This window comes from Heloderma suspectum, chromosome 1, assembly GCF_057233095.1.
Source record: "Heloderma suspectum isolate Gila_16-S chromosome 1, 16-S_ref, whole genome shotgun sequence".
NCBI classification, from domain to species: Eukaryota; Metazoa; Chordata; class Lepidosauria; order Squamata; family Helodermatidae; genus Heloderma; species Heloderma suspectum.
Genome location: NC_139458.1, coordinates 189,977,556 through 190,005,114, shown reverse-complemented (window position 1 = coordinate 190,005,114; position 27,559 = coordinate 189,977,556). Strand labels below are relative to the sequence as shown.

The window sequence follows — 27,559 nt, the reverse complement described above, 5'->3', positions numbered from 1 at the left end:
AAAAACTCTTGACCATACCCTGGTCATCACACCTTGCCTATTGCAATCTTCTCTTTGATCTCCTGCTGACACACTTTTGTCCATTTACATCCACCCAGCATTGTACTGTCAAAATTATTTGCATTTCTTATCATTATGACCATATAATCTCCCCCTTCACTGACTTCCTGTCTGCTCCAGGAACCTGCAGAAACTGCTTGTCTGCATCCTGAAACCCCACTATCTCCCTGCCCTTATATCTGGACACACTGTTCCATTTGACCTTCGCTCACGCAGCTTTACCATCTTCAGCTTTCCAAACGTCCCCTGTCCCCTGAAACAACTCCACCCATTTTCCCTTGCTGCCCTGGATGCCTGGAAATACCTCCTAGAATGGATTATCCCTCTAGCCCCCATATCTTATTGTAACTATGCCAAATTTAAAGTCTCATACTCTTTCCCCCTGTCCTTACCCATCCCATGCATTTACCCACCCCACCCCTTTCCTGTGTCTAACCCTTTTTGGTTAGGAGCCTGTCATACCTGTTCTTTGCAAAGCAGCATGTTCATTGAGAATGCTATATTGATAATACAGAGAAAATTATGTATTCCTCCCGCCCGCGTATTTGAGCTAAGAGCCCTCAAACGTCCCGCACAAGAAACAGCACCCGCCCCCGTTCTCCTTTTCCCGCCCAACTGACCTCCTCTTCAAGTTAACAGCCAGAAAGGGGCGGAGCCTGCTGTATGACTGACAATAGTGGGAGAGAGGGAGAGTGGGAGGACTGATAGTCTTCTATCGCTCCTCGCTCTCCCCCTCCGTTTCCCCTCTAACATGGGCAAGCTTTGCTTTCCTTCCCATCTGGGCGCCTAAAAAATTCGGTTGTTAGGTAGGTTCCTCCGCCCGCCCGCTCAGAATCAAGCGCCTGCCTTTGGCGTTCGAAAACAGAACTACTTCAACCGCTCTTTCCGGAACGCAGATTCAGTCTAGCTTTCAGAGAAAGTGGAATGTGTATTTTAAACACTACCGCCCCCGGTTAGGAACTGGATTCCCAAGGGGGCGTCCTAAGCCCGACCATGAAGCCACCGCTTCCAGCGAAAGATGTTAGAAGCCACCCGCGATGGGGGCGGGGCGGCGAGTGAATATAACGGCCTACTTTATAACGGCCTACCTCTTTCAAGATGGCCGCGCTGCACTCGACGCCAGTCCCCCCCCAAATTTTCGTCCACCCACCAAGTTGGCTGCTTAGTTGCCCTTTTCCAAGATGGCCGCTCTGCATGTGTTGCCAGTATTTGCACGTTCTTCCTGGGCTTGAGAGACCCGGAGGAAGTTGGACGGAGGAGGCGGGGAGGGAGGGAAGTAGCCCCTGTTCTCCTACCCCCCCTCAGTGAGCAACGCAGCCGAGGCAGGACGGAAAAGAGCCCCCGGGGGGGCGGGGAAGGTGCGCGTTCAAGCGGAGGGACAGCCAGAGGTGTGTGTGTATATAGGTAGGTTGAAGGGGTCTTACCGAAAAACTTGGAGAACGTGTGCCTGTGTCTGCGAGTGTGTGTGTGTGTGAGAGAGAGAGACGGGGGAAGGGAGGTCGAGTAGAAATGTCCAAACGAATAACTGACGGTGGCCTTTTAAGTTTAATGGCAAGGGAGGGGGCAGAAGCAAAGAACGGGGATGTCAGAAAAACAAGGGAGGCCGCCCTGTCGAGCTGGTGAGGCTAGCTTGCTTGAGTTCGTCCTTTGTGACCCATTTAAATTAGGCAGCCCCCCCCCCCCCGCGTAATTTGTAAAAAGAGAAATACTGAAGCTCGTTGCCCTGGTGGGAACCTGTATATACACCTTGGATGCCTTGTTTTTTAATCCTGTTTTGTGGACGCGGTATTTCCCTGCGGTGGTTTAGTAATTTAGATTTTTTTCGGGGAGGGCACCTGAACACTCTGTCCATGCTTAGAGGCTTGATTTTTATTGTTTCGTATATTCTAGTCCTGTTCTTGAAAATAGACCTTGTGGCCTGGGCGGGCCATCCTTGTTCATCACATTTAAGCTCAAAAGTAGCCGCTACTGGTACTTTTCTATTTTTTCCCCCTGATAGACCAGTACAGCTACCTGGTTGTCTTTGCCCCCCCTCCCCCCGATTAAAAGTGATCCTAATCCAGGATCAGTGTGGTGTTGTGTATGTGTTTATGTGCCCTTACATTCCTCTGTTAAACTTTTAAGTAATTTGGAGTTATACAACTTATATATGTTGTGCGAAGTTGATGGAGAAAGAGGAGGAAAGATGTAAAGGAAAGGATTCTGGTTGTGGAAAAGTGTGTTGTACATGGTCAGAGGCACCCTCATCTTTTTTTAAAAAAATTCATGTGCTGTAGTTTATAGTTTTGAAGACTAAGCATGGGATTTGATTTGCCTCTTCAAAAGAAATACTGTGTTTTAGGGTATGTATTTCAGTAGGATAAGTAGTACTGTCAAGTAAGAAACACCAATAAATGACCATGACATTGTCACTGCCGCACATGAATTATTAGGTCTTTTTCTTCTGAGGTGTTAGTGGGGGAACCAGGTACACACTGTGATGGAAACCTCATTTGGACTTTCTGCCCAGGGCAGTGGAGAGTATAAGGAAAGCATTGCCCTATTCTTCCCTCCCACTGCCCAGTCTTCAAACAGTTCCCTTTCTTTTTTCTTTTTTTAGTAATGCTCTGTGTGATTGAGATTCTGTTTCAGAGAATGGCTTTAATAGCAGTTTACTAGTTTTCAGTCTGTGGCCATAGTGTCTGCTTGTCTTTAAAAACATGTACAGACATTGTGTATCTGCTCTGAAGTTTGACATTTCAGATTAGCCTAGGCTACAATCCTGTGGTCCCTGGCCAGGTGTCCTGGGATTATAGGATATAGCCGAACTCCCTTTCTGCCCATGAAGTGGGAAGTCCCTGGGCAGAGAAACAGGTCAGCCTTGGAAGCCTATTCTGTGCAGTGGTGGGAAGCGCCCTCCTGTTCCTAACATACCCCTGGAATGTGGGTGGGTAGTGAACTAAACCATGTGGAGCAATGGGAGGGAGAAGTTCAAAATGGGTAAAAGCTGAAAAACATCCCTCAAAGGAGAAGAAGACATCCCCTCACCTTCTTCCCTGACAGTGCGAGCATAGCAGGGTATAGGAAGTGGTGGTTTGGCCTTCATGGAGTCTCTGTCTCTTTTCCCGTTGGACTGCTTGGTGAAGGGTTCAGTCTTATGCATGTTTAGACAGAAAAAAGTCCTACAACTCCCACCGTGCCCCAGCTCACATGGCTGGATGGGAAATGCTGGGAGTTGTAGGACTTTTGTCTGTCTAAACATGCATAGGATTGCACCCTAAAGGCATACTTACTGCTACCATAGTCTTAGTTTCTTTGGTTTAGTAATTTTCACCTCCATAATTAATTATCCAACTCAATATGTGCAGCTATTGTGGTTTGGCAGTGATTTAAATACTGGAATAATGTTATCTTTAGCGTCCCAAACTATTCCTGACCTCACAAGGAATGTTCCTTGATGACTAAGAGAACACTGACAGTGTTACAATTTGAGGACAAAAATACAGGCTGTCAGTTACATGAAAAATCACCTCCACTCTTCCTCCACAATGCTGTGCTTTATTCCTCAAGGGAAAAGATACAGATAGTTATATCTTTTTTCCTTTGCAAGGCAAAAAACACCATGGGGTGGAGAGTGGCTTTTAGTGGAAAAACAGCTCAGAGTGTCTTCTCCTTTTGTTTGCAGCCTCCATGGCTATGTTTTGTAAATTTCCCCCCAAACCCTGTTGGAGACAAACTACATATGAGTGAAAATCATGGTCAGCTAGTCCTAAGTGTGTCTAGGTTATGTACATATGATCTATACCGGGGTGGGCAATATATGGGGCATTTTTTCTGCCCCTGCCGGTGCCAAATTTCCTGCAGTGGTGGCAAAAACAATGGCAATTTTGCAAGAAAGCAAGGTGTGTGTTTGGAAGCAGAATTGCCAGTGATGCCAGTTTTCTGGAAAAAATCCAATGCAAATTTGGTTCATTTGCACATGAAAAATTTCTGTTTGTACTGGAAAATTTTCCAGTGCAAATTAGGTTAATTTGCTTAGGGCCATTTCCATCAGAAAATGTTCTGATGTCCTATAGCAGGGGTAAAGAATTTGTGGCCCTCCAGATATTTTTGCCTACAACCCCCATCATCCCTTCACCATTGGCTGTGCTGGCTAGAGGTGATGGAAGTCGTACATCAAAACATTGGGAGGGCCATAACTTGCCCACTCCTGCCCTAGAGGGATCTAATTTAGCATGTTTATTTTAGCTGTATATAGTAAACAAAGCTAAAAAAAAAGATCCCAGAAGCCAAATTGGTAAAAGAAGAGTAATTTGCCGAACAACCTAGATACAAGGCAGAGGTGAGAGCTGAGCTTCAAAACACAGAACTACTATTTTGAAACCAAATAAAGATGGCACTGGAGAGCAGCCCTTTGCTTTGCAGGAAGCCAGCCTCCCAGTTATTATTATTATTTTTTAAAACTTAAAATAAAGATCAGCATGATGTGGGCCAGGAGATGTGTCTGTGGGCACATTGGTACCCATGGGCACCACGTTAGAGACCCAGGCATACAAAGTAATTGGTTTTGTAGTTGGTCCTAGGGTTATACAGGATCGGTGATGTGGGTTTTTTTGAAAATTTTCAGTTTGCATCGGAAAATCACTAGAAAGTTACTTAATTTTTTATGTTTGTTAAATAGAAATAAAATAAACAACAAAGCTAAAAACCTACTCCATATTTGTGTTTTTATGCTATGTAGAATTTTTTATTGGAATATTTGTAATAATTGAAAAACAATAGCATGCACTTCCCTTACATTGTGTAGATTTAAGTGATGGGGGTGGGGAATCAAAGGTGCTGAAAATTGTTGACACACTAATTAATTTTAACAAACCAAAGAAAAGTGCATGATAGGCGACAACTCATCTATTTCAACAGAGTTCAACTCTCTTCCACTAAGGGGGCACCTTCAGTTTTCAGTGACTATTAGTTTCAATTCACTCTGAGACATATATGTATTTCAATGACATATCTGTATTCTTTCACATACTTGCTAAGATTAATCCTCTGAAAAAATAATTGCAACTCTGAAACTGCCAAGCTGGCCTAATATTGTATTTGTAAATGGCAAACATTCATTTTTATTAATGAAGTTATGAAACGGAATTTTTTTTGTGGAAAAATGAAGCACTGGAAAAATTTTGGTTTGGAAAATTTACCACTACACATCACTGAGAATCGTGCTCCTGGAAGTCTGTTTTCTTCCAAGATCACGCGTATGTGTGTGTACGTGCGCTGCCATCACAGCAGTTTCAGTGGTGATAGAAGGGGGGGGGGATTGTTTCTGGGGAGAAATGTGGCCCCCTGATCCCTGGAAGTTACCCATCTCTGATGTATACCTTCAGATTTTACAGTTGGATCTACATGTGTTGAGGTGCATAGGCCCCCGCAGACGGGACCTTGGAACATGTGGCTGTCATGCACAGAGAGGGTAGGGTCAGCAGTTGCAATCCAGACTTGCACCACCACATGTACACTGTACTGTAGAGAACATACTCTCTTAAGGCAGTCCTACTGTTTACTCTATTTTTTCCTTGAAATTGGCCATCCTATCGATTTTGCCATCTCCTTCCACAGAATACAAGCAACAGAAGTATTGTGAGAGTCTGAGTAAATAGAGCATTTATACAACCCAGGAGAATAATCCAATACACTTGGCCATGCAGTCTGTACCCGCTGCAGAGACATTGTGTTTTTGGTGCTCTTGGTATACATGCAAAAATATGAAAGGATATCACTTAATGTGCAAGTTGAGGCTGTTTTATTTGGAAGTCTGTCATTGAAGAAAGTGGGACTTTCAGCTTGACCCTGTCCATGTTTATTCAGAAGTAAGCATCTGGAATGTTCCATAAGTGAGTGCTGGTAGCTTACCAGGGAAATAGTTTTTCCATGAGATAGAAAATAAATGTCTGTGGTGTTTGTTTAATAGTCACAAATATTAATAATTTGAGAGCTGAATACATTGCAGAGCTCAAGTAACTGGAGTGCATAAAAGAGGCGTACAACAGGGGTCTTCAGCCTTTTTGGGTTGGTGGGCACATTTGGAATTGAGAGTGTCTATGGCTACCACTCTCAAAATGGCTACCATTTGTCGCCTTGTCAGTTCATAAAATGGCTACCATGGTGGATATGGCCAGTCACAGAACACTCGTTTTCCAGAAGCCAAACTGGTAAAAGAAAAGTAACTTGCCCAACAACCTAGATACAAGGCAGAAGTGGGAGTTGAGCTTCAAAACACAAAACCACTCTTTTGAACATAAATAAAGATGGCACTGGAGGACAGCATTTTGCTTTGCAGTAGGCCAGTCTCCCAGTTAGAAAAAAATAATTAAACAACTTAAGAAATGAAATAAAAATCAGGAGGGGCAGGGAACATGATGGACATCAGGGCACATTGGGGCATGTTGGCACCCATGGGCACCACGCTAGAGACCTGGACATACAAGATCATATTGTTTTTGTGGATGGGCCTAGGGTTATACAGGATCATTGATAAAAAACTATCTCAGACTTCCAGTTGGGACCGATGTCGCTCTGGTAGCTTCCCACGGGGCTCCGTGGGAGCTTTCTCAAACAGCTTTTTAAAAGGTTGAAAAACCTTTTCATCTCCCCCCTGGAATGGAAAGGGCAAGGCAACAGTTCTGGACAACATTTTGGAGAAAGGTGACTCCCACACGATAGTGTGTGTGGGGGGCTGGATTCCAGGATTATTTCCCCAGAGCTTTAGCAATGCAAAAAGCTGTACTGAGACTCCTATTTTATAGGAGAAAACAGGGCTGACGTGTTCCATATAATATATGCTTTAAGAAATATCAACAACCTTTGAGGGATGATTTTAACAATATTTGAGAACATCTGAGGACCTGTAAGATCTGCTTGAAAGAAACATGTCTGCGCCTTAGAGAAGAAAGGAGCTCGCATCTACTCACCCCGAATCCTCTGTGTCAAAAGTGTCAAGAAGAGAAAATATAGGTGAATTATTTATGCTGATAAAGACCTTATCTTCGCAATTTACGGAGCAAGTCAAGAGGTTGGATTTCATCCAAAATTCCATCACTGCCCTGCAAGGAGCTGTAGATTTTATTAATGCGTCACGGCAAAAAATGGAGTCGAAAATTAATGAGCTTGAAGGCCGTGTGCCTGGAAACGAAACCATGACACAAATTTATTTTAAAAACACCTCTGATAGAATTTCTCAACTGGAGGCCTTCACGAAGAGATCCAATGTACGTATTTTTGGGATTAAAAATTTGTCTAATGATGTATAATTGCTTGTTTTTGTGGATAAACTTTTGCATGAAATACTCCCTATCTCATCTGATTATTTACTTGATATTGAGCATGCATTTTATGTGCCAAATGCTAAAGGGACTGATTACACCATCCTAGCTCAATTTTCAAAAGTCTCCACAAAGAATTTTATCCTGCGTCTGGCTAGGGAGGCTCAAAGCCTTTCCTGGAAACAAGATAAAGTTATGTTATTTCCAGACTACATCAAAGAGGTGGTGAATAAAAGAAAGCAATTTATCAAAGCAAAGAACTTGGCAAAACAAATGAATTTACAGTACTACTTAAAATATCCTGCTACTCTTTGTATTGTGTCTGAAGGTCAGATGAAGAAGTTTCAGAATCATGAAATGATGGAGGCTTGGCTGAACGTAAAAAAGCGTGAGAATTTTGTTACAACCCCATGAACTGGAATCTTTATACAAGCTTTGTTAATTGTTTCTATTTAGCCTATATGATCCAGGCTAACTCAGGAGATAAATGATTTTATATATATATATATATATAGAGAGAGAGAGAGAGAGATTTGCTTATTCTCATTTCTTGTTTTTTCTTGCTTTTATCTTAAAATAGATAATATATCTAGTATAAAATATATTACTAAATGGTGAAGGTTTATATTAAGTTTTATTATTACATTTTATATATATATATATATATATATATATATAATTACTAATAATAGGCTTTTGAGAATTAATTCTAGACTTCTTTTTTTGATATAAGATTGATGATATGATATAGAAATGTAAGGTTGTTTATTACATTGTAAGATTGTTAAGGTTATAGATATAGTCTTTAAAATAGAATGACACTGGAGACCGGGGGGTGTTAGAGCTTAAATTAAATTTGTTGCGGGGGAGGGAGAGGGAGTGCGGGAGCGAGGGGGAAGGAATTTTCTTCTTTTTTCGCTTCCTTTCTTCCTCCCTTTTCCCTTTATCTTTTTCTCTTTCTTTTTTCTTCTCATTTTGTTTTTGTGGTGTCCTCATCAGAATGTTGTATTGCTGGGAAATTGAAGCATTGATGAGGTTGTTGGTAATTTTGGTACTGTTTATTTTATCCATATAAAATAAATAAAAATATATTTAAAAAAAGACAAAAAACTCTCCCATGTTCATTTTTGCCCCCAGGCACCACAAATATCTGACCTGAAATATTTGAGGGGAAAAATTAAAACACGGTGTGATTTAAATTTTATATGGATTGCCCTCCCCTTATAAAATAAAATATATAATCAGCTGACAACAGTTAATAATATTAACCTTCCCAGTGTAGCTGAACCATTTTCTTTCATTTTAATTCTCCCAGTTTCCAGTGTTCACAGAATTAATAAGACCATTCATTTCCATTTTGAGCCTGTCAAATATAGTGTGTTGTGGCTCAATTTCATGAAAAATGAAATTGCGGTTATTATAAATAATTATTTACGATAAACCTGTATTCACTCTGATCCTGTTAATTAGTGACTGAAGGACTGGCATGTCTACTCAGAAGTCAGTCAGACTTGAGTTCAATGGGACTTAACTCCTTGGGAAGTGTGTAGAGTAGATGAGGAACCTCTTTCAACCTAATGGCCAACTTTAATTTTGGGGAAGCTCTCGGGGGGGGGGGCGTGAATTCCACTGGTAGGTGGGGCTAATGACAAAGGGGCAGGGCCAAAACACAACAAATACCAGCAAATGTTAGCTTAAAGCTCTTACTACCAGTAACTAAGCCTTAGGTGAGGTTAGAATGGGGGGGGGGACTGCACAAAGGCCAGGAAGCCAGCAACTGTTTGGTATTTGGGGAAAAGGGGAGTGGTCTTCTCGGGAACTCTGGAGGGCTAGATTGGGACCCCAGGATGATTGGATTTGGCTCCCGGACCTGAGCTTCTTGACTTCTGCTATAGGGTATTGCAGACTTGCACGTATAGGTGATTATGATACAACATGGTGCTTTCTGTCCAGTTTTTGGATAATTCCTTTTCAGAAGATCTACTCCACAACTTGTGTTGACAAGTTTTTTAGGGCAAAATCCAGCTAGTTTCCCTCTACCAACAGAAGGTTTCCATTGCTGGAACAGGGAGAAGTGAGATTTTCAGAGGTTCAGCAGCCCCCTCCTTGCACCCCAAAATATGGTCCGGATGGTCCCCCAACTCTCTGGAGCAGATTTTGGTTGAGGTGGAGGAGGGTGAATTGCAGAAAGTCGTTCCCCTCCCTGTTCTGCTGACAAAAGCCTTCCATTGGCAGAGCTAAAGTAGATGGACTCCATCTATTCTTGACAACTATGCCAAGAAACTGGAGTACCAGTAAAGATATTTTGAAGCAAGTGAATTAATTTCAATTGCAGTTGTGTCTTATGTCATATATGCATTAATGAAGGTCTTGAATTTCAATAATGCTTTTCTGGGCCTTGCACGAAGTTCATAATACAATTCATGTTGAAATTCTTGAAAAACATTAATCAGTTCTCAAATACCCCATTCTAAAACTGCAGCTACTAATGATAGTCACCAAAAGTAGAAATACACTTCTAATTTGTTTTTAAAAACTCACCTAATGATAATTAAACAGGGACTGGAATGTCATTTTGCTTCCATGGATACTTGGTATTTTATGCTATCAGTTTTCTTTGGAAAGTTTTTTATCACAACTTCAAATTTGCAAAACAAGATACGTAATCTGAAGCATAACATAAAACACGTGTATGTGAAGTTACAGTGTGACACAGAATTTGGAAACTAGGTTGTGTGTGCAGTGGTGTGTAATCATGCAGTTTGAAATATCTTTATACTACTTGGATTACACTGTGGGTATATTTTTAATTAAAAACACAAATGCTTTACTTCTAGCTGTGAATTCCATTACAAGACTGGTTATAAGTTACCAGAACGACCCATCTCCGCAAATAGAGAAATGGGTGGAATCATTTCCAAATGGCGGGTAAGTAAATCTTATCGATTAGAGGTTCACATTTTTGTATTGCAAGAAGAACAGTGTCTCTTTCTAAGAAACTTCCTGTGATACAGAACAAGGCACTAAAATTGTTCAGTATACATAGGTCAAAAATTAATCTTAGACTCATTGGGAAAAATATAACTTTTGTCTATAGATCAGTGAACTAGCTAAGCCTTAAGGTGCTCTTATATCTATTTGGATGGTGACGCGTTCAAACAAAATGAGAGACTGGATTTTTGAAATTACGGGACATATTTTCAGAGGTCACACAGTGGGCCCAAATTAATCATCTCTCCCCAAACCAGGACTGGGCAACTTGTGGCCCTCCAGATGTTTTGGCCTACAATTTTCATCATCCCTCACCATTGGCCGTGCAGGCTAGGTCTGATGGGAGTTGTAGGCTAAAACATCTGGAGGGATACAAGTTGCCCACCCCTGCCCTAAACAATGATCACATGCGACGCAGAGTTATGTGTGCTTAGTCAGTTGAAATCAATGGGCCTGAGTATGTTTTATGCTGTGTTGGATTGTGTCTAGCTGTACTGGGAGGAAGTACCCAGAGCAAATGGTCTAGAAAAGCATGTTGTCAACAGCCAAGCACAAATCAAGTAGCTGTCTAGAAAGACATATTTGCTGATGTGAAATCTTGCTGATTGTTCGTAAGCCCATTTTGTGACAACAGAAAAATAGCCTCTGGAGCAGCATTACCTTTCTCTTAATGAAGCCGCTTTTGGGGGGATCATTTTTACTATTTTTGAATTAACAAGAATAGGGTTCACATAGTAATTACTAGTTTTAAATGAGTACCATAAGGTAGATCAGTATTATTATCTTCATGTTTACAGAGTGAGAGTTGAGGCTAAGAGAACAGTGGAGAATAGGCTGAGGGAGCAAAGTTAGTTGTTGATCTCTGTGGTCCTAATCCAGCTAAGTCAGTCAGGACAAAGTCCTACTGAAGGCAGTTGATGTAAGTTAATTGCGGCTAACCAGTTATTCCGTTTGGATGAATGGGACTTAGTCAGGACTAATTTTAGCCGGATCCCTTGTATCAACCCTCCCCAACTGGCTGTCTTCCAGATGTTTGGACTGCAGTTCCCACTACCATTGACCATCAGCTGGGGCTGATGGGAATTGTAGTCAAGACAGCTGGAGGACACAGTGTTGGGGAAGACTGCCCTATGTGTTCACTTATGAATAAGCTAGCATTGAAGCAACACAGGTAATGCAATAAGTTTTATTTGAAAGGTAGCCTGTTTCAATTTTCTTTGTTACTGAGATTGAAAATGTAATTTAAGTGAAAGCTATATGTGCATAGTTGCTGTTTCTAATGAATGCTGTCTGAGTGTTGAAAAACATAAACATCATCTGGGAGTTCACTTTTATACTGCAGCAGCCTTACTAGTTATGTAGAAAACTGGTGTCATGGTTTAATTACAGCAGTTACAGCAAAATACATTTGTTGTGATAGCAGTGGGTCAATGGTGGTGGAGGTTTCTGCTGCCCCAACATGAAGGGTCACTGCCAGAAGTCTCTCTCTCTGTGCATGGAGAGGGAGGTCTGTGAAATTCTGTGGCTTCTGGCATGCCTTCCCAGGGACTGAGTTCACATAACATGACAACCCACACTCAAGGTTGAGTTTGGATTGTCGTTGGACCTTGAGTTGTGTTGTGTGAATCCAGCTGCATTAAAAAACTGGTTTGCTATCCATGAAGAACCCACAGTTCACAACCCAATAACAAATTATGTATTATCTTTGTGGGTTGTTTGTGGTTAACAAACCATGGTTTGTAACTGAGACTGGGTACACACAATACAACATGGTTCAACAACAATCCACAATTCAACGACAACCCTCGCTCAATCCATATTCAGCCTTGAGTGTGGGTTGCTATGTAGTGTGAACCCAGACATTGTGTTCTTCTCAAGTTTGTTGTGTTGAAGCATTAAACCAAAAGCTATCCAATTTTTTTAAGCCTCAAAACTTTAAAAAGAGAACACAATTAATTTATTTACAAGAAAAGTTCACCAGTCTCCTCCTTTCAACTGTTTACAAGTAACATGGCGGCAGGTTTCAATAGATTGGGATAAGACGACAACACACTGAAAACAAAATTATAGTAGCTCTTGGTTTCAGTGTGTTACAACTACTTTCAGATATGAGCTCTGGGATCTTCCTATGGTCATAAGTCTTATTGCAAAAGTAGAAACTTATATTCATAAGGTTAAATCGAATCTTATACCTACATAGAGTAGACCCATTGAAATGAATGACTAACTTAAGTCCCATCCATATCTATGGGTCTATTCTAAGTAGGACTAACATTGGGCAGTATCCAGTGCACCACCACTGCTAACATAAATTATGTTGCACTAGTACAACATCAATGTGGCTGGTTTCCCTGGCGAACTGTCATGCCAGCAAGTGCTATTGGCATTGCGCTAGAGCTCGTTTACGGTAGCGCAACATAATTTACATTAGCAGTAGTGCTGCGTTGGATAGTGCGAATTGGATTTAAACCAGTATAACTGTTTACAGAAAGTATAAAGAGATAATACTTTGTGTTTAAATGGATAACTACTAAAATTTAAGACTTTATCAATTAAAAATGATCCTCTGCTTATTTATTCTCCCACTTTCATTCATCTTTCTGTAAATCAGTTGTCTTTATTTTTTAAATTTCCTGGCGAACCTCCACATACCCTAAAATATCCTTGACCAATTATAATTTTTAAAATATTTTTGGGCAGCCCAATGACCAAAGTTTCTCCTCTATAAATATGGGGAAACTGTATGATTTTGGGAAGGCTATTGACAAGGAGTCAGCTGCAATTTGTCCTGATTCAAATGATCAAACATCAAATGCTTTCACACATCACAATATTGATCCATAACATATGTAGTGTTCTAAAATTGTAATGCCTGAAACTACCTTCAGTCTTGTATATAACATGCTACTCTTCAAATTGCTCCTTTCCTCTGCAAATTGCAGTGTTCCCCATCATGTTGTATTTCTTCTCTCATATGATCTGTGGAGGCAGTTGTGGTTATGGGGAAAACTATGGTGCTTATGTTCTAAATGCTTCTAAAGGGGTGTGGTTTCTATCATTTGGGGTGTATCATATTAACATCATGTGACCAAGGAGGTAGGGTTGGTAACATAATCAGAAATGAAGTTTGAAAAGAAGGGTATATGTTACGTAGTGAAAATCATTGCATTCCCCCCCCCCCCCCCCAGCTCTAACATTTAGTTGTTGGCAACATGTTTATAATGTAGTTCTGGAGGGCAAATTTTCACTTTTTCCTTTCCCTTGATAGCAGACAAAGCCTTCCACAGTAGAGGTGTTAGAAAAAATGGATAAGGTATGTCTCATCTCTTATTTAATCTCATATTACTTGTTTTAAGAGCTAAATATAAGGACCTAACATTATTTTCAAGTGTCAAAAGATATAGTTGGAATTGGACACTGTATCAATAAATGTAAGGCTGGTGGTATTAGAAAATGGTAAGGACTTGGGCATTCTTGATAGCAGCAGTGCGTTCCCACATACATAGATGTGGGAATTCAAAGATATGATTAGGAAGCCTGAAGTGTAAGTTAGATAGGTTTAGGTACCCATAGATAGTAGTTGTGATGCAAAGAAGTGAAATGAGAAAGCATACAGGTCTCTCCTGCAATCAGGAGCTTAGGGTGCTGTTCTTGCTGCAGTCCTTTCTAATACTGAAAGGGCATGCTGCTTGTTACAGTTGAGCAAGAACATTCCTGTCCACCCATGCTTAAGGTTAGTTATTTGTGATACATCAAATGCCTAAAAGAAAAGGAAAAATGTTATTTCCTAATTTACCAATGTTTTCATGATTTATTGGTCACCACTGGTAGGGGTCCACAAATAATGTTCGAGTTGAGTTGCCAAAAGTTATTTCTACTTGCCAGCAGAGATATAGTAAAAGTGCCTCTGAACACATGCAAAGTGTCAAGTAGCAGTCTGCCCCTCCCACAGAATCAAGGAGAAGGGCCGATTGTACAGATGACATTTCTTTTGTTTGTTTCTTCCATCTGGTGTGGAAAAGGAGAGTGAGAGAGAAGCCAGATGCAAATAGAGTTGGAGAAAGGGTGCAGAGGTAGAGATGGTGATGGTAGTAAAAGGGAGATGTGAAATTGGCTGGCTGGGAGAGGACAATCAAGTGTACAAAACAAACTTGCCTGTTCTTAAAAATGATCTACCTACAAAGAACTATATTCATAGGGTGAGAGGTGAAGGCTGGGGCTGCAAAGGTTCTTTAGTAGCAGCTACTGAGTTCCAGGAGGAATTTATTGCTGGGGGTGAGAAGCATAAGAGACTAGGTGGGGAAGCAGTTCTGTACACAGAGAAGTAGAGAAGTTAAATTGCAATATTGAGCAACACAGAGATAATGAAAATGGTGCAGCCTGCTTTCCCCCAGCCTACCAATCAGCTCTTCAGTATTCCCAGAAAGGGAAGGTAGGAGAAAGGGAGGAAACCCTTGCCAGTGCCATTCAGAACTAGAGGACAAACTCTCTGCTAAAAACTGGCACTCTAATGTGGGTTTTTTTGGCATCCTAATTTATCTGCTGTCATGCAGTCTTCCTCCCTGAGCATTCTTGCTCCCTGAAATCACAGAATTTCTTGCCCCTGGCCTGTTGATGAGTTGATTTGTTGAAGCCTGACCCACGGGTGACTAGCTGTTTACAAGCCTGATAGCACAGCCAAAATAGACTGACTAGGAATGAAGTTCCATTAAAATCAATGGAAATGGCTTCCGAATAAATATGGTAAGGATCAGGATCTTAGATTAGGAAACAACAAATATTAGTGCCTACACAGATTTGTTTGGTTAGATGGACTGAATCCACTGTGATTCCAGATAATAAACTGTACCTGAAAGATAAAACTGCACACATTCTTAGCTTTGCTTTCCTGGTTTCTATGATAGCCCTAGGCATATTGTGTTATCCTTGAGTAGGAGGTCATTATTCCATGTAAGATCATTCGTTTTTTTAAAATAGGAAAAAATACAATTAAAACGTGTGGGGTGATCAATCTCTCATCACTTCCCTCCTGTTCTCTCATGAACAGGATTCCCTACTGGTGCCCCCCTTCCCTCCTCCCCTCCGCCCCCTGTGTGCAAAGAGCTGCACTTGTGCAAGGGCTGCACACATGTGTTGCTGCATGCAAGGCATGGACCGGATAGTGCCTTAGGTTAAATATATCAAGGGTGTTAAGTATATTCAGTACCTGGCTTAGTTCTTACAACTTCAGAGGAAAGGCTCACAAGGTTAAATGTTTCTAACATGCTTCAGCTTTAACAACTCAATATATAAATATATATATGTATGTATGTATGTTTTAAATTTGCAGGATATCCAGGCACTAGAGGAGTTTAGAGAGAAAAATCAGAGGCAGCAGAAGCTTTGGGTTGGAAGGTTCCTCCTTTATTCATCAGTTCTCTATCTCCTTTCCTGTCTAATTATTTATTTGTGGTATCTTCCTGATGAGTGGACAGCAAGATTCATCATGACACTTCCACTTTTTGCATTTCCGCTGATGTAAGTAAAGCATACCTTTTTCTTTTATAACCTGTTTTTGTAGAGGCTATGTAAAACATATATATATGTAGTAGGTTGCGTGGGTGTGTATTTGACAGCTTTGGAGTTGCCATAATTTGAAGGCTTTTATTAAAAGCTTTATGTAGCAAAATCTCTCTAACATCAGAAGAGCCTTGCTGGATCAGACCAAAGGCATGTCCTGTTCAGCATTCTGTTTCTCACAGTGGCCAACCAGATCCCTGTGGAAAGCCCTCACGCAATACATGAGAGCAATAGTCCTCTCCTGCTATAGTTTCCAAGCAACTGGTATTCAGAGGCATGCTGCCTCTGATCCTGGAGGTCATATATTGTTGTCATTACCAAAAGCCATGGATAGCTTTATCCTCTATGAATTTGTGTAATCGCCTTTTAAAGCCACATCTTGTGGTTGCAGATTCCATAGTTGAACTATGCACTATGTGAAGAAGTACTCCCTTTTGTCTGTCCTGAATCATTGAGTAATCCTGGATTCTAGTATCATGAGAACTATTATGAGTATTATGAGAAGTGGAGAAAAAACTGTTCTCCATCCACTTGCTCCATACCTTTTATACAACTTTCTTGTATACAACTCTGTCCTGTCCCCTGCCCCCTTACTTGCCTTTTTTCTAAACTAAATAGTCCCAAATCTTTTACTGTAGGGGAGTTGCACCAGCCCCTTGATAATTTTGGTTGCCTATTTTTGCCCCAGGCCTGCAATATCCTTTCTTAGGTGCGGTAACCAATACTGTATACAGTATTCCAAGTGTGGCTGCACAATAGATTTGTAAAACTCAGGCAAAGAAGTAACCATTCTTCTTGGATTTGAAAAAGAAAAGTGAAATCTTTTGCTGGTGGAACAGCAGAGAGGGTGGAGCACTGAGCAACGAGAGCATGGATGGTTGTGGGTAGAGATGGATGAGAGAGAAACTTAGTGAGAAATACTGGCTTTGAAGCAGAACTGAGTGCCAACAGTAAGAGTTGTCTTATGCTGGGGGATGATATAGAGAATATGAATGGAAGAAAGTTGTCAGTGCAAAGTTGTCAGAGTGGGAGAAAAGGAGGGAAAGAAGGGAGAAAGGGGGTACCCCCACCCACCTTTGGCTCTGTTCATTGATGGTATGCAACCCCCAGCCACTTCCCCCAAGGGAATGTGGCCTCTGAATTGAAAAAGATGGTACAACCCTTTTAATATTTTTGATGTTGAGGTGGTTTTGGATTATCAAAACCACTTCAGCCATGAAATCCAAACTATTAACTAGAGGTTGTATCATAAGAGCATACTTCTAAAATGAAGGCCAATTATTTTGGGTTGTAACCTGAAGGCATCATTATGAAATATAAAAGTTGGCTGGAACACTTTTTGAGTCATAACATCACAGCCCTTTATAGTAGTGTTATAATTGATGTCTGTAACAGAGACATTTGGAATGTCATTGAAAAGTGTCCAGTGGCATTTTGGCCTAAAATTTATAAGGGGTGGTAGACTGCACGAAATTACAACTGTGTGGACAGATAAATATAGGCACCAATACAATCCTTTACAGCAAGGATGGGGAATGTGTGGCCCTCCAGATGTTGGACTGAAACTCCATCATCCCTCACCATTGGTTATGTTGGCTAGGGCTGATGGGAGTTATAGTCCAGCAACATCTAGAGAGTCACAGATTCCTCACCCATGCTTTACAGAGTAGAAATCAGTAGACTGACTTTTAGAACATAAGCCAGGGGTTATTAGCTGAGAAACCTGTACCAAATCTTTACTCCTCCCCACCCCAAAGTTCCCCTACTTTGTTTAACATTTTGGGAATGTGGGAAGGCAGGCAGAAAGAATCTTGCTGAAGGTGAGAGATGAGATGTGGAAATGGGTTGTTCATCTTGCTGCCTCTGTATTCGTCTCTCCCCAGCCTTGCTTGCAGTTCCAATCCCCGCCCCCTCCACTCTTCCTACTTCCTACCTGAAATGCCTGTTTCTGGTAAGTGGAGTAGGAGACTGTACGTTTTTTGTCTTACTGCTTGTAGGCTATCCAGAAGCAGTAGGGAAGATGTTCCTGGCTGTTGATAGCAATGGCCTCACATGTTGCTAGTTCTGTGTTCTCCTTTCCACTTAACTAAAAGAGCAAGGAGGGGAAAGAGAAGATGGAGGGCAGTAGAGAGAATGGGGGGAAAGGGCTGGCCACTTCTAGGAATTGGACAGATGGCCACTACTGCTTGCTTTATCAATGCAGCCTCTTTGCGAAATCTTATGTCATCCTGATTTGTAAACTGTTCCATGGCTGATGTGTTGGGCTGAAAATGTTATTTTATTTGAGCTCAGGTTTTCTTGCTTATGTGTCAACTCAAGGTCATTGGGTTTAGGATGGGACAAACGCAAATCTATATAGCAGTTTGAAAAGTCAGCAAGACTCTTAAGTAGTGATTAGTCAGAAAAAAATACTCAGATTTAGGTAGTTGGATAATCTGGTCACAAGAACAATACTTTTTGTTTTTTGATACCTAGAAAACTCATGCTTATGTAACATAATCGGTTGCTTTCTGAATGTGCTGTTGCTAGTGGAAATACTTAATGAGAAATTACAGTTACATTTGTGAGTGTGTGTTCATATTTTAACTTAAAGTTGGCTTTGACCATATAGGATGCGTGGATTTAATCACATACAGCAGGAGTCAACAACAGGCGAGTTAAATGTGGCCCTGCAGCCTTTTTTACAGCCCCTGCCACATCTCAAGTCACTGCCAAATTTTGGCGGTGTGGAGACGGCAGAGGCAAAAAACCCATTGGGAGCACACATTTACATTAGAACAAGGTGCATGCTTCCATTGCATCTTGTTTTAAATTGAAAATGTGACTTTTTTTTTGCTACCACAGAATTTCAACAACCATTTCGGCAGGTTATGTGGCCCCCGGTGGGTTCTGTGGGTTGGAAATGGGCCCCTGGACCTTTTGATGTTGTCTGCCCCAGCTATATAGCATTGTTAAAGTTAACTCTGGGAGAGCTTTCAGATCCTATTCTTCATGAGAGCATATGGGGAAAAGGATATTACAGGTTTTGCTCTGAACACTTCCATATGGATAAGTTAAGGTAAAATGAGCGTTGGCATGTTGAAGCTACTGGATTCTGCCATTTGTCTACTCAGTCTTGCATTGGATCTTTTGTTCTTCTTAATTCCATGCACAATACTTTAGGGTTCAGATACATGTGTAGATCTCTGACTTAGTATTTCACATTAAATATAGATTTTTACAACTTGCAAAAAATGCACCCTCCCCCCTAAGACTTTAGTTCTTTTAGCTTTTTCCATTACAGGAATGAACAGCAAGCAGTTGCCAGCCTGTGTTTGCTTTTGGTCAAGAGGTGAATTGACACTAAACATATTGTGTGACCTAGAATCTAGAAATCTAGAGATTTTTCAGCCTTAAGCAAAGTAAATAATGTCTTCCTTTCCCAGTCTGCTTTCCCAGTTCACTAGGGTATTGCTGCTTTGGGTAACTCCTGAAGGGTTTGATAGTGATACTGATGATGGCAAAGGGGGCTGTCTTCCAGGAATATGTAAGTTGTTTAACTGGATGTGTGCATTTACCTTGCTGTTTGAAGCCATGAGAAAATAGAGGCCTACTGAAATGCATCTGTTTATTCAAGCATTTGCTCATTTTTAATGCTTAGCTTAATAGATTTGTTTTGTTTGCTCGTTTTTATCTTTGTATTTTATTTTAATTGTTTTAATTAATTTTGTACACTGCCCTGTGATTTGATAATGAAAGGTGGTATATAAATATTTGAAATAAATATGTAATAAGATGTAGATGATTTCACTTCTTAAAATCTAAAACATTCTGCACGTTAGTTATTCAGTGACTTCTTTGAAACCCAACAACTCTACAGAATTGTCAAATATTTTTCTGAGTCTAAATGCTAAAAGTGTAATCTATTGTTGAAACTTCAATATTTGTCCAATGTGCTGGTCACTTTGGAAAAGTCTGTAAAATACATAAGCACCAAAAATATTTATGCTTCTAAACATGCAGTAGGTCACTAAGATAAAATTTTCTTTCGTGATATGCATCATGCATATTGTGCAAAAGACATTTTGCAATCCATAGGATAAAATTGCTTCAAAGTGTGTGGATCTAGTGTGACTTACCATGGTCTTTCTGTCTTATGTTGGTCAGTTTGAATTGTGTCATGGCGAAATCATGGGATGATGGAAATAATAGTGAAGCAATTTATGTTGCCATTTTGCTTGTAGTTTCCATGTGATCAAAATGACGTAGTCTGGAAGTGGGCTGAGTACTACTAGTGGTCTGTCATTTGCTTCACCATGAACAAAACTTGTAACTTGAAACAAATTTATTCTAATGTGGCAAGTCTGCTGAAATGTTGCTTGTGTTTCACAAGATAGTTGTGTGATGTGTTAATAAGATAGGGGCTAAAAGCCAGAGGCTGAAGTGTTTGGATAGTTTGTTTATTTATTTATTTTATTTACAATAATTATATACAATATTTATATACAGCTCTATATCTAGAACAGATTTCAGAGTGTGAACACAAAAAATAAAGCAGTAAAAGAATAAAAAGATTAAAACACCACATTAAAATTATACTTGTTTAAAAACACAATGCAAATAAAAACTGTAACTGGTCAGTTAAGGAATGCCTCCTGGAACAGTGCTGTTTTCTGGAGGCGCCAGAAACAACACAGTGTTACTGCCTGCCTGACCTCCTGGGCAGGGAATTCCAAAGAAAGGGGGCTACCATGCTGAAGACTTTTCTGGTGGACTCCAGTCGGGCCATAGGTCCATGTGGAACCACCAGGAGCAAGCCCTCCAGTGACCTCAGTGACAGGGCAGGTTGGTAAGGAAGAAGGCATTCTCTCAGATATCCTGGTCCCAAGTTGTTTAGGGCTTTGTATAGTACTACTAATACCTTAAACCTGGCCCAGTAGCGAATAGACAGCCAGTGCAGTTTCCTCAGCAAAAGAGTTACATGCTGCAGTTCCCTCAGCAAAAGAGTTACATGCTGCAAAGGGGCAGCTCCCATTCTGCACTGGCTCCAGCTTCCTGAGCAGCCTTAAGGGCAGCCCCACATAGAGCATATTACAGTAATCCAGTCTTGAGGTTACTAGTGCTTGTACCACTGTGACCAAGCTATCTGTGTCCAGGAGAGGCTGTAGTTGGTGAACCAGCCAGAGCTGGTAAAAGGCACTCCAAGCTGCCATTGCCGCTTGGGCTTTCAGTGACAATGATGGATCTAGGAGTATCCCCAAACTACAGACCTGATCTTTGAGAGGGAGTGCAACCCCATCCAGAACAGGCAATGAGCCTATCTCCCAGACTCAGGAATCACTCACCCACAGGGCTTCTGTCTTGCCAGGATTCAGTTTCAGTTTATTGGCTCCCATCCAGCCCATTACTGAGTTCAGGCACAGGTCCAGTACTTGCACAGCCTCTCCTGATTCAGATGTCACAGGGAGGTAGAGCTGTGTGTCATCAGCATACTGATGGTACTTGGCTCCAGATCCCCTAATGATCGCTCCCAGCAGCTTCATATAGATGTTAAATAACATTGGGGACAAGATGGTACCCTGTGGAACCCCATAGCTCAATTGCCAAGGGGCTGAAGAATGGTCAATCAATGTTACTTTCTGAAATCGGCCCAGCAGGTAGGACCAGAACCACTGTACCACAGTGCCTCCGATACCCATTTCACGGAGTGAGATCAGATGGGTATCTGATACCCAGGAGGATACCATAGTCAGTGGTATCAAAAGCCACTAGATGAGAGATCTAGGAGAATTAACAGGGTTACACTCCCTCTGTCCCTCTCTCAATAAAGGTCATCCGTTAGGGTGACCAGGGCTGATTCAGTCCCGTGACCAGGACGAAACCCAGATTGAAATGGGTCTAGATAATCAGTATCCTGCAAGAGTGCCTGCAGTTGTTCTGCCACTACCCTCTCCAGAACCTTCCTGAAGAAAGGGGTATTTGCAACTTGGCGGTAGTTGTCCAATACCATTGAGTCCAGAGTGGGCTTTTATTAGCTAGGAAGGGCAAGGATCGAGAGGGCATGTGGTCGGTCGCATTGCTGCAAGCACCTTGTCTATGTCATTGGGCCGCAACAACTAAAACTGATCCCACAAAATTGGGCAGATGGTGGTGTCAGACACTTCGACTGGAACTGCACTAACAACAGCATCACATTCGCTGTGGAGATAAGTGATTTTGTCCTCAAAGTGTGATGCAAAAAGTTCACAGCGGGCCCCTGAGGGGACCAGGGCCCCGTTCACTGAGGAGGGTGTTAACAGGCCCTGGACCACCCAAAAGAACTCCACTGGATGGCTACTTAAGGATGCAATGGAGGCAGCAAAGTAAACCTTCCTTGCTGCCCGCACCACCACACAGTAGGTGTGATTATGTGCTCTAGAGCGTGCTTGGTCATCTTCGCTTTGAGACTTGCACGTTTTACACTCCAGCCGACATCCAGCCTGTTTCATTGCCTGTAGCTCCCCAGTATACCAGGGAGCAGAACGTGTTCCATAGCACCGGAGAGGGCACTCAGGTGCAATCGAGTTGATGGCCCTCTGCATCTCACTGTTCCACAGTGAGGCTAGGGCCTCTGCTGGATCACCAGCTTTCTCCACTGGGAAATCCTCAAGAGCATTAAGAAATCCATCAGCTTCCATCAGTCTCCTGGAGCAGACCATCCAAATGGGTCCCCCACCCCTTCAGGAGGGAAGTAACACCATGAGTTCAAATCTCACCAGGAAATGATCTGATCATGACAGTGGGTTTACTTGGACCTGCCCCCCGTTTTCAGATTACAACTATTTTCAGATCGTTGCACAAACCTCCACCTGAACTGTTGTGCTCTCCTGTTGTTGCATACAACCTGGGTGCTGTGTGAACAGAACCATTATTTTCAAGACTTAGAAAGGTATATTGCCGCTCTGTTCAGCACTGATAGGGCCTCCTTTCGAGCTCCATTCTGGGTGTCACGGTTCAGGAGGGGGCTTGACAGCTGGAAAAGGAAAATGATGAATACAGTAAAGAGTCGAAGCCAAAATGTAAGAAAGAGGAAAGACACAAGGAGCTAATTATATTTACTCTGCAAGAAAAGAAGTTAAGGGTTAAGATGGCGGTGGTGTCCTTCTTTTCAGAGGACCTTGTAAAGCACTTTCTAGCTCTAAGCGCTGCTCAGTAGCATGACAAGCTGCCTATGGAAGCTGCAGAATTTTTTTCTTTGGAGATTTTCAAGACAAAACTGGGTGGCTGTCTGTCAGCTATGCCAATAGGAGACATAGAGTATCCAAAGAATGGAGTGCAATGGTGGCATGGGCGCACTTGATAGCTATAATCCTCTGTAGGTTCCTTTCCTTACCACTCACCCAGGGGACCCGCATGTGCAGTACAAGAGGGGATATTTCCCAGGTATTACTCTCTCTGCTCTCTTCTGCACACTGGGAGTGATCCCTGTTGCCTCCTGCTGGGACTCGGGACTCCACCAAGCCTGAGGCAGGCAGTGGGGCTAACAGGGAATTGTTCTTTATGCTTGCACCTCTCTGCAGAGAGATGTTCACAAAACACCACCACTGCTTCCCTGGGAGCCCTCAGGTCCAAGGTAGGTGGTGGGGTCATGCTACTACATGTGGGGAAGGAAAGGAAAGTGCGCATGCAGCAGTCCTATTCCCCAATACAAGGATCCTTTGCTTGCACATATTAGCTTAATTGAATACAATATAAATATTCGGGTAGGTGGGTGAACTAGATGATTGGATCTTAGCTATCAAATCACAGCCTGCATATTTTGCTCTCAAAGTGTTGTATTCTGCAGCCTTAATGTTCTTGAAAGAAGAGTATGATAATCCAAGTAATGAATTCACTCTACTGACGTTAAAGGAAGTGTCTGTGAAACAAGGCTTGTTTGTCTAGTTGCTTTTTGTGACTGGCATTAATTGTGAAGTTAATAGGTTATGTTTAAGTGTGATGATAGTTCCATGCATAGTGAAGAATGACATTAACATCCAGTTTCCTCTGATCTAGATTTTAATTTTGGACATTCTTTCTCTCCTCTCCCCCACCATACTCCCTGCAGAGTTTGGTCTATAAGAACACTCCTCATCTTTGTGTTTTCTAAAAGAACAGAAAGAAACAGTAAGTGTAATTTTTCCCATACATGTTTTTTCTCCTCTAGTGTAAGCCTAAGCATGAGACTGTACAGATACAGTTACATTGCCTACAGTTGTCTTGTGTTGAACACCGTGTGGATGGTCTTTAATAGAATTTATGGTTGTCTTTCTTTAAGACTTCAGGAAACCTACTCAGCCTTATACTTGGCTATAAAATGGAAAATGAATATAAAATGTTTTGAAGATGAATGGATTAATTGTTAGGTACTTAAATGTGTCTGAAAGCGGAACACTGAAGTGACTGCAGGATAAAGAATATTTGAATTACTTTCTATTATATAGCAAGTTAAGTCTAATTATAACTCCTTTATATTTTGATAAATGCACAGTATTTTAGATTCATGTGTATTATACCGAATGTGGTTCAAAATATGGCTGCATTTAAAGAAGTGTGTATGTATTCTAAGTTATGAAGTAGGGTTTGTCAATTGACAGCCGCAAGCTAGTAGCCATACCTTGGCCAGAGGGCGGGGCAGGGGGTAGATTCAGTCTCCTCAGTTGCTGCCCTGAACTCTCCCTCCTCTGTTAGAGATACACAGTATATGTCAGCAGTATCTGGCAGTCTCAATTTGTGTGGCTTGAGGACAAGAACGATTATTCTTTGAGAAGTAAGGCTAGCAACCTGCATGCTTGAGACATGCCCATCTGAGCTGTCAGGTGGAGAAATAGTAAATTCTTCTCTAAGAGAAGGTGTGGTGGTTCTAATAGCCTAAGAAGATGCCATTGCAAGACCCCTTTTTAAGAAACCATTATTGGACACCACTCCAATAATGGAGTGGTCTCAAATACTCCATTTCCAGGCAAGGTACTTAAGCATGTTATAGAAGACTCTTACTATCTAGATCCATTTCAGTCTAACTTGTGACTTGTTTTAGGGACCTAGGCAGCCTTAATTGCTCTGGTAGACAACCTGTTCTGGGAAACAGATAAAACTGCTGATTCTCCAGAGTCATTCAGTGGTGTATGATACCATTGACCATGGTATCTTTCTAGGTCACCTGAGACTGGGGCCATTGTACTTCAATGCTCTGGTTGATCCTGGAGAGCAGAGCCAAGATGATGATGGTCAGAGACTGCTACTTTATCTTATGGCCATTGGTGTGTAGGCTGCTTCAGGGATCTATCTTGTGTCCCACACTATTTACCATTTTACATGAAGCTGTTGGGTGAGGCCATCCAGAGATTTTGGCTGATGTGCCATCACAAATGATTCTTGTTTCTCTCTCCTTTGTTCCCAAGAAGACAGCAGAAGTCCTGAACACATGTCTGAAGTTAATAATGGACTATACGTGGAGAAAATGTACAGGGAGAAAGTATTCTCCCTCTCTCATAATAGTAGAACCTAGGGTCATCCCTTGAAGCTGAATGATGATAAGTTCAAGACAGCTAAAAGGAAGTACTACTTCGCACAGCACAGTTTAATTATGGAATTTGCTACCGCAAGTTGTAGTGATAGCTGCCAATTAGGATATTTATTTATTATTATTTATTTATTATTGCATTTATATCCCGCCTTTTTACCTCTTGCAAGGAACCCAAGGCGGCTTACATTATCCTCCCCCTCTCTGTTGTATCCTCACAACAACAACCCTGTGAGGTAGGGTGGGCTGAGAGTCTGTGACTGGCCCAAAGTCACCCAGTGAGCTTCCATGGCCAAGTGGGGACTAGAACCCGGATCTCCCAGCTCCCAGTCCGTCACTCTCACCACTACACTACACTGGATAGCTTTAAAAGGGGATTAAAAAGATTAATGAAAGATAACACTATCAATGGCTACTAGTCATGAGTATACTGGACACTATATATTACTTCCAGTATTAGAGGCATTATCCCTCTCACTACCAATTGGTAGGGAAGATGAACAGGAGGGTGCTATTACATTTATGCAATCTGCTTGGGATGGGGCTGCAATCTTTATGAATTAGGGTTGTCGCTGGGGATGCTCCCAGATCTGGCTCTGTTCCTGGGTGGGCAGGTGGCAGTGTTATCCTGGATTGCCTTTCATCAGCTTAGGCTAGAGTGCTAGCTATGCCCTTTCCTGGAGAAGGTAGTTCAGGCCTTGGTAATTCATGATTTAGTTAACATCTAAGATTAGGGTGTAATGTTCCTCATGGAGCTGCCTTTTCAAAAGTTTTTGGAAACGACAGTTGCTTCAACATGCAGCAGGCAGAACTTTAAATGTTGTGCGTCACAAGGAATAATAACTCTGCTATTGCTTTCTCTGCATGTACTGCCTATTCTTGATCTAATGCAAAAGTTATGTGTTTGACATTTCTCAAGATCTAAATGGTCAAAGGTGAGGATTCTTAAAAAGGAGCCTCCTTCCATAGGAACCTAACTGTGCACTTTGATCACCAACAAAGGCCCTGCTCTGTGTGTACCTGTGTGAAGTATGGCAGGGGAATACACGAGACAGCGCCTTCTTCCTTTGGCACCTAAGTTGTGGTACACCTTGCCGAGGGAGGCCTGCTTGACACTGACTGGCTTTAAAGGAGCAACAAAGACCTGGCTCCTTTAGCATGCCTTTGGACCACGAGAATTGATTCTTATGAGCTCTTCCCTGATGTTTGGTGCTATGGTTTTGCATTTTCTGTGTTAACCTTTTAAAAAATATAATAATAAAAATAGTAATAATAATTTATATAGCACTTTGTCACAAAGTGCTGTACATAAAAGAAATAACTTGACAGTTTAAAATACATAATTACAATAATTCTAATAAAACTTAACTCAAAATTACAATATTATAACAACAGTTTTAATCACACAGATAAACATAAAGTCAGCATCCTTTACCCCAAAACAACCAACCAACCCCCCTCCTACTAAAAAAGATAAGTTTTCAAGCCTTCTTAAACACCTCCAAACTCTCAGTTAACCATAATGGTAGGGGAAGGGAGTTCCACAGCTGTGGAACAAGATCCTGGAATGCACAATAACGGGATACTGCAATCCATGAAGTAGAGTGGATCAGAAGAGCCTGGCCCATGGATATAGTGCCCCGACCTAGGACATACCAGGACAAAAGAGAGGATAAATAGGCTGGGTAATGCAACCTTAGGGCCTTAAAGGCCAGGACCAAATTCTTGTAAAGGGCCCTGGCCTTCAGTGGAAGTCAGTGTAAGGCCCTTCAATAACAGGTAATATGAACAAAATGGGGAAGGTCCAGAACAATCCTGACAGCATTGTTCTGAACCAAAATTGAAGGACGGAAAGAGGAAATAGGGAGGCTTGCTAAAAGACTATTATAATAGTCCAGATGTGAAACAACTAAGGCCCATACCAAAATGTCCGCAGTCACCTGAGACAGGAACCTGTGGATCTGGCGGGTAGTCAGTAAGTAGAAATTACAAGTCCTCTCTGTGCTCTCAATAAAGGAGCACAGTGAGAGACGATCATCCACCAGGACCCCCAGGTCCCTGGCAATGGGGACTGGGACAAGCTGAGTACCTTGAAGGCAAAGGGAGGATAAGGAAGGAAAAGGGGAAG

General features: G+C 41.7%; 1 protein-coding gene across 7 annotated transcripts in view; it reads left to right on the top strand.

Annotated features, from left to right (window-relative positions):
- Positions 1 to 1,309: 1,309 nt before the first annotated feature.
- Positions 1,310 to 27,559, top strand: part of LNPK (lunapark, ER junction formation factor) — a 63,815-nt gene continuing 37,565 nt past the window's right edge. For 2 of the 7 annotated variants that reach the window (XM_084813593.1, XM_084813549.1), the window contains exons 1-5: positions 1,310 to 1,448; positions 10,199 to 10,289; positions 13,621 to 13,665; positions 15,682 to 15,869; positions 23,977 to 24,035. In XM_084813593.1, the coding sequence (XP_084669719.1) occupies positions 10,263 to 10,289; positions 13,621 to 13,665; positions 15,682 to 15,869; positions 23,977 to 24,035 (319 nt within the window). In that variant the 5' untranslated portion in view covers positions 1,310 to 1,448; positions 10,199 to 10,262. Of the gene's footprint in view, positions 1,465 to 6,736; positions 7,308 to 10,198; positions 10,290 to 13,620; positions 13,666 to 15,681; positions 15,870 to 23,976; positions 24,036 to 27,559 lie in introns of those variants that run through there. The other 5 variants (XM_084813584.1, XM_084813540.1, XM_084813574.1 and 2 more) reach the window with 4 other exon arrangements.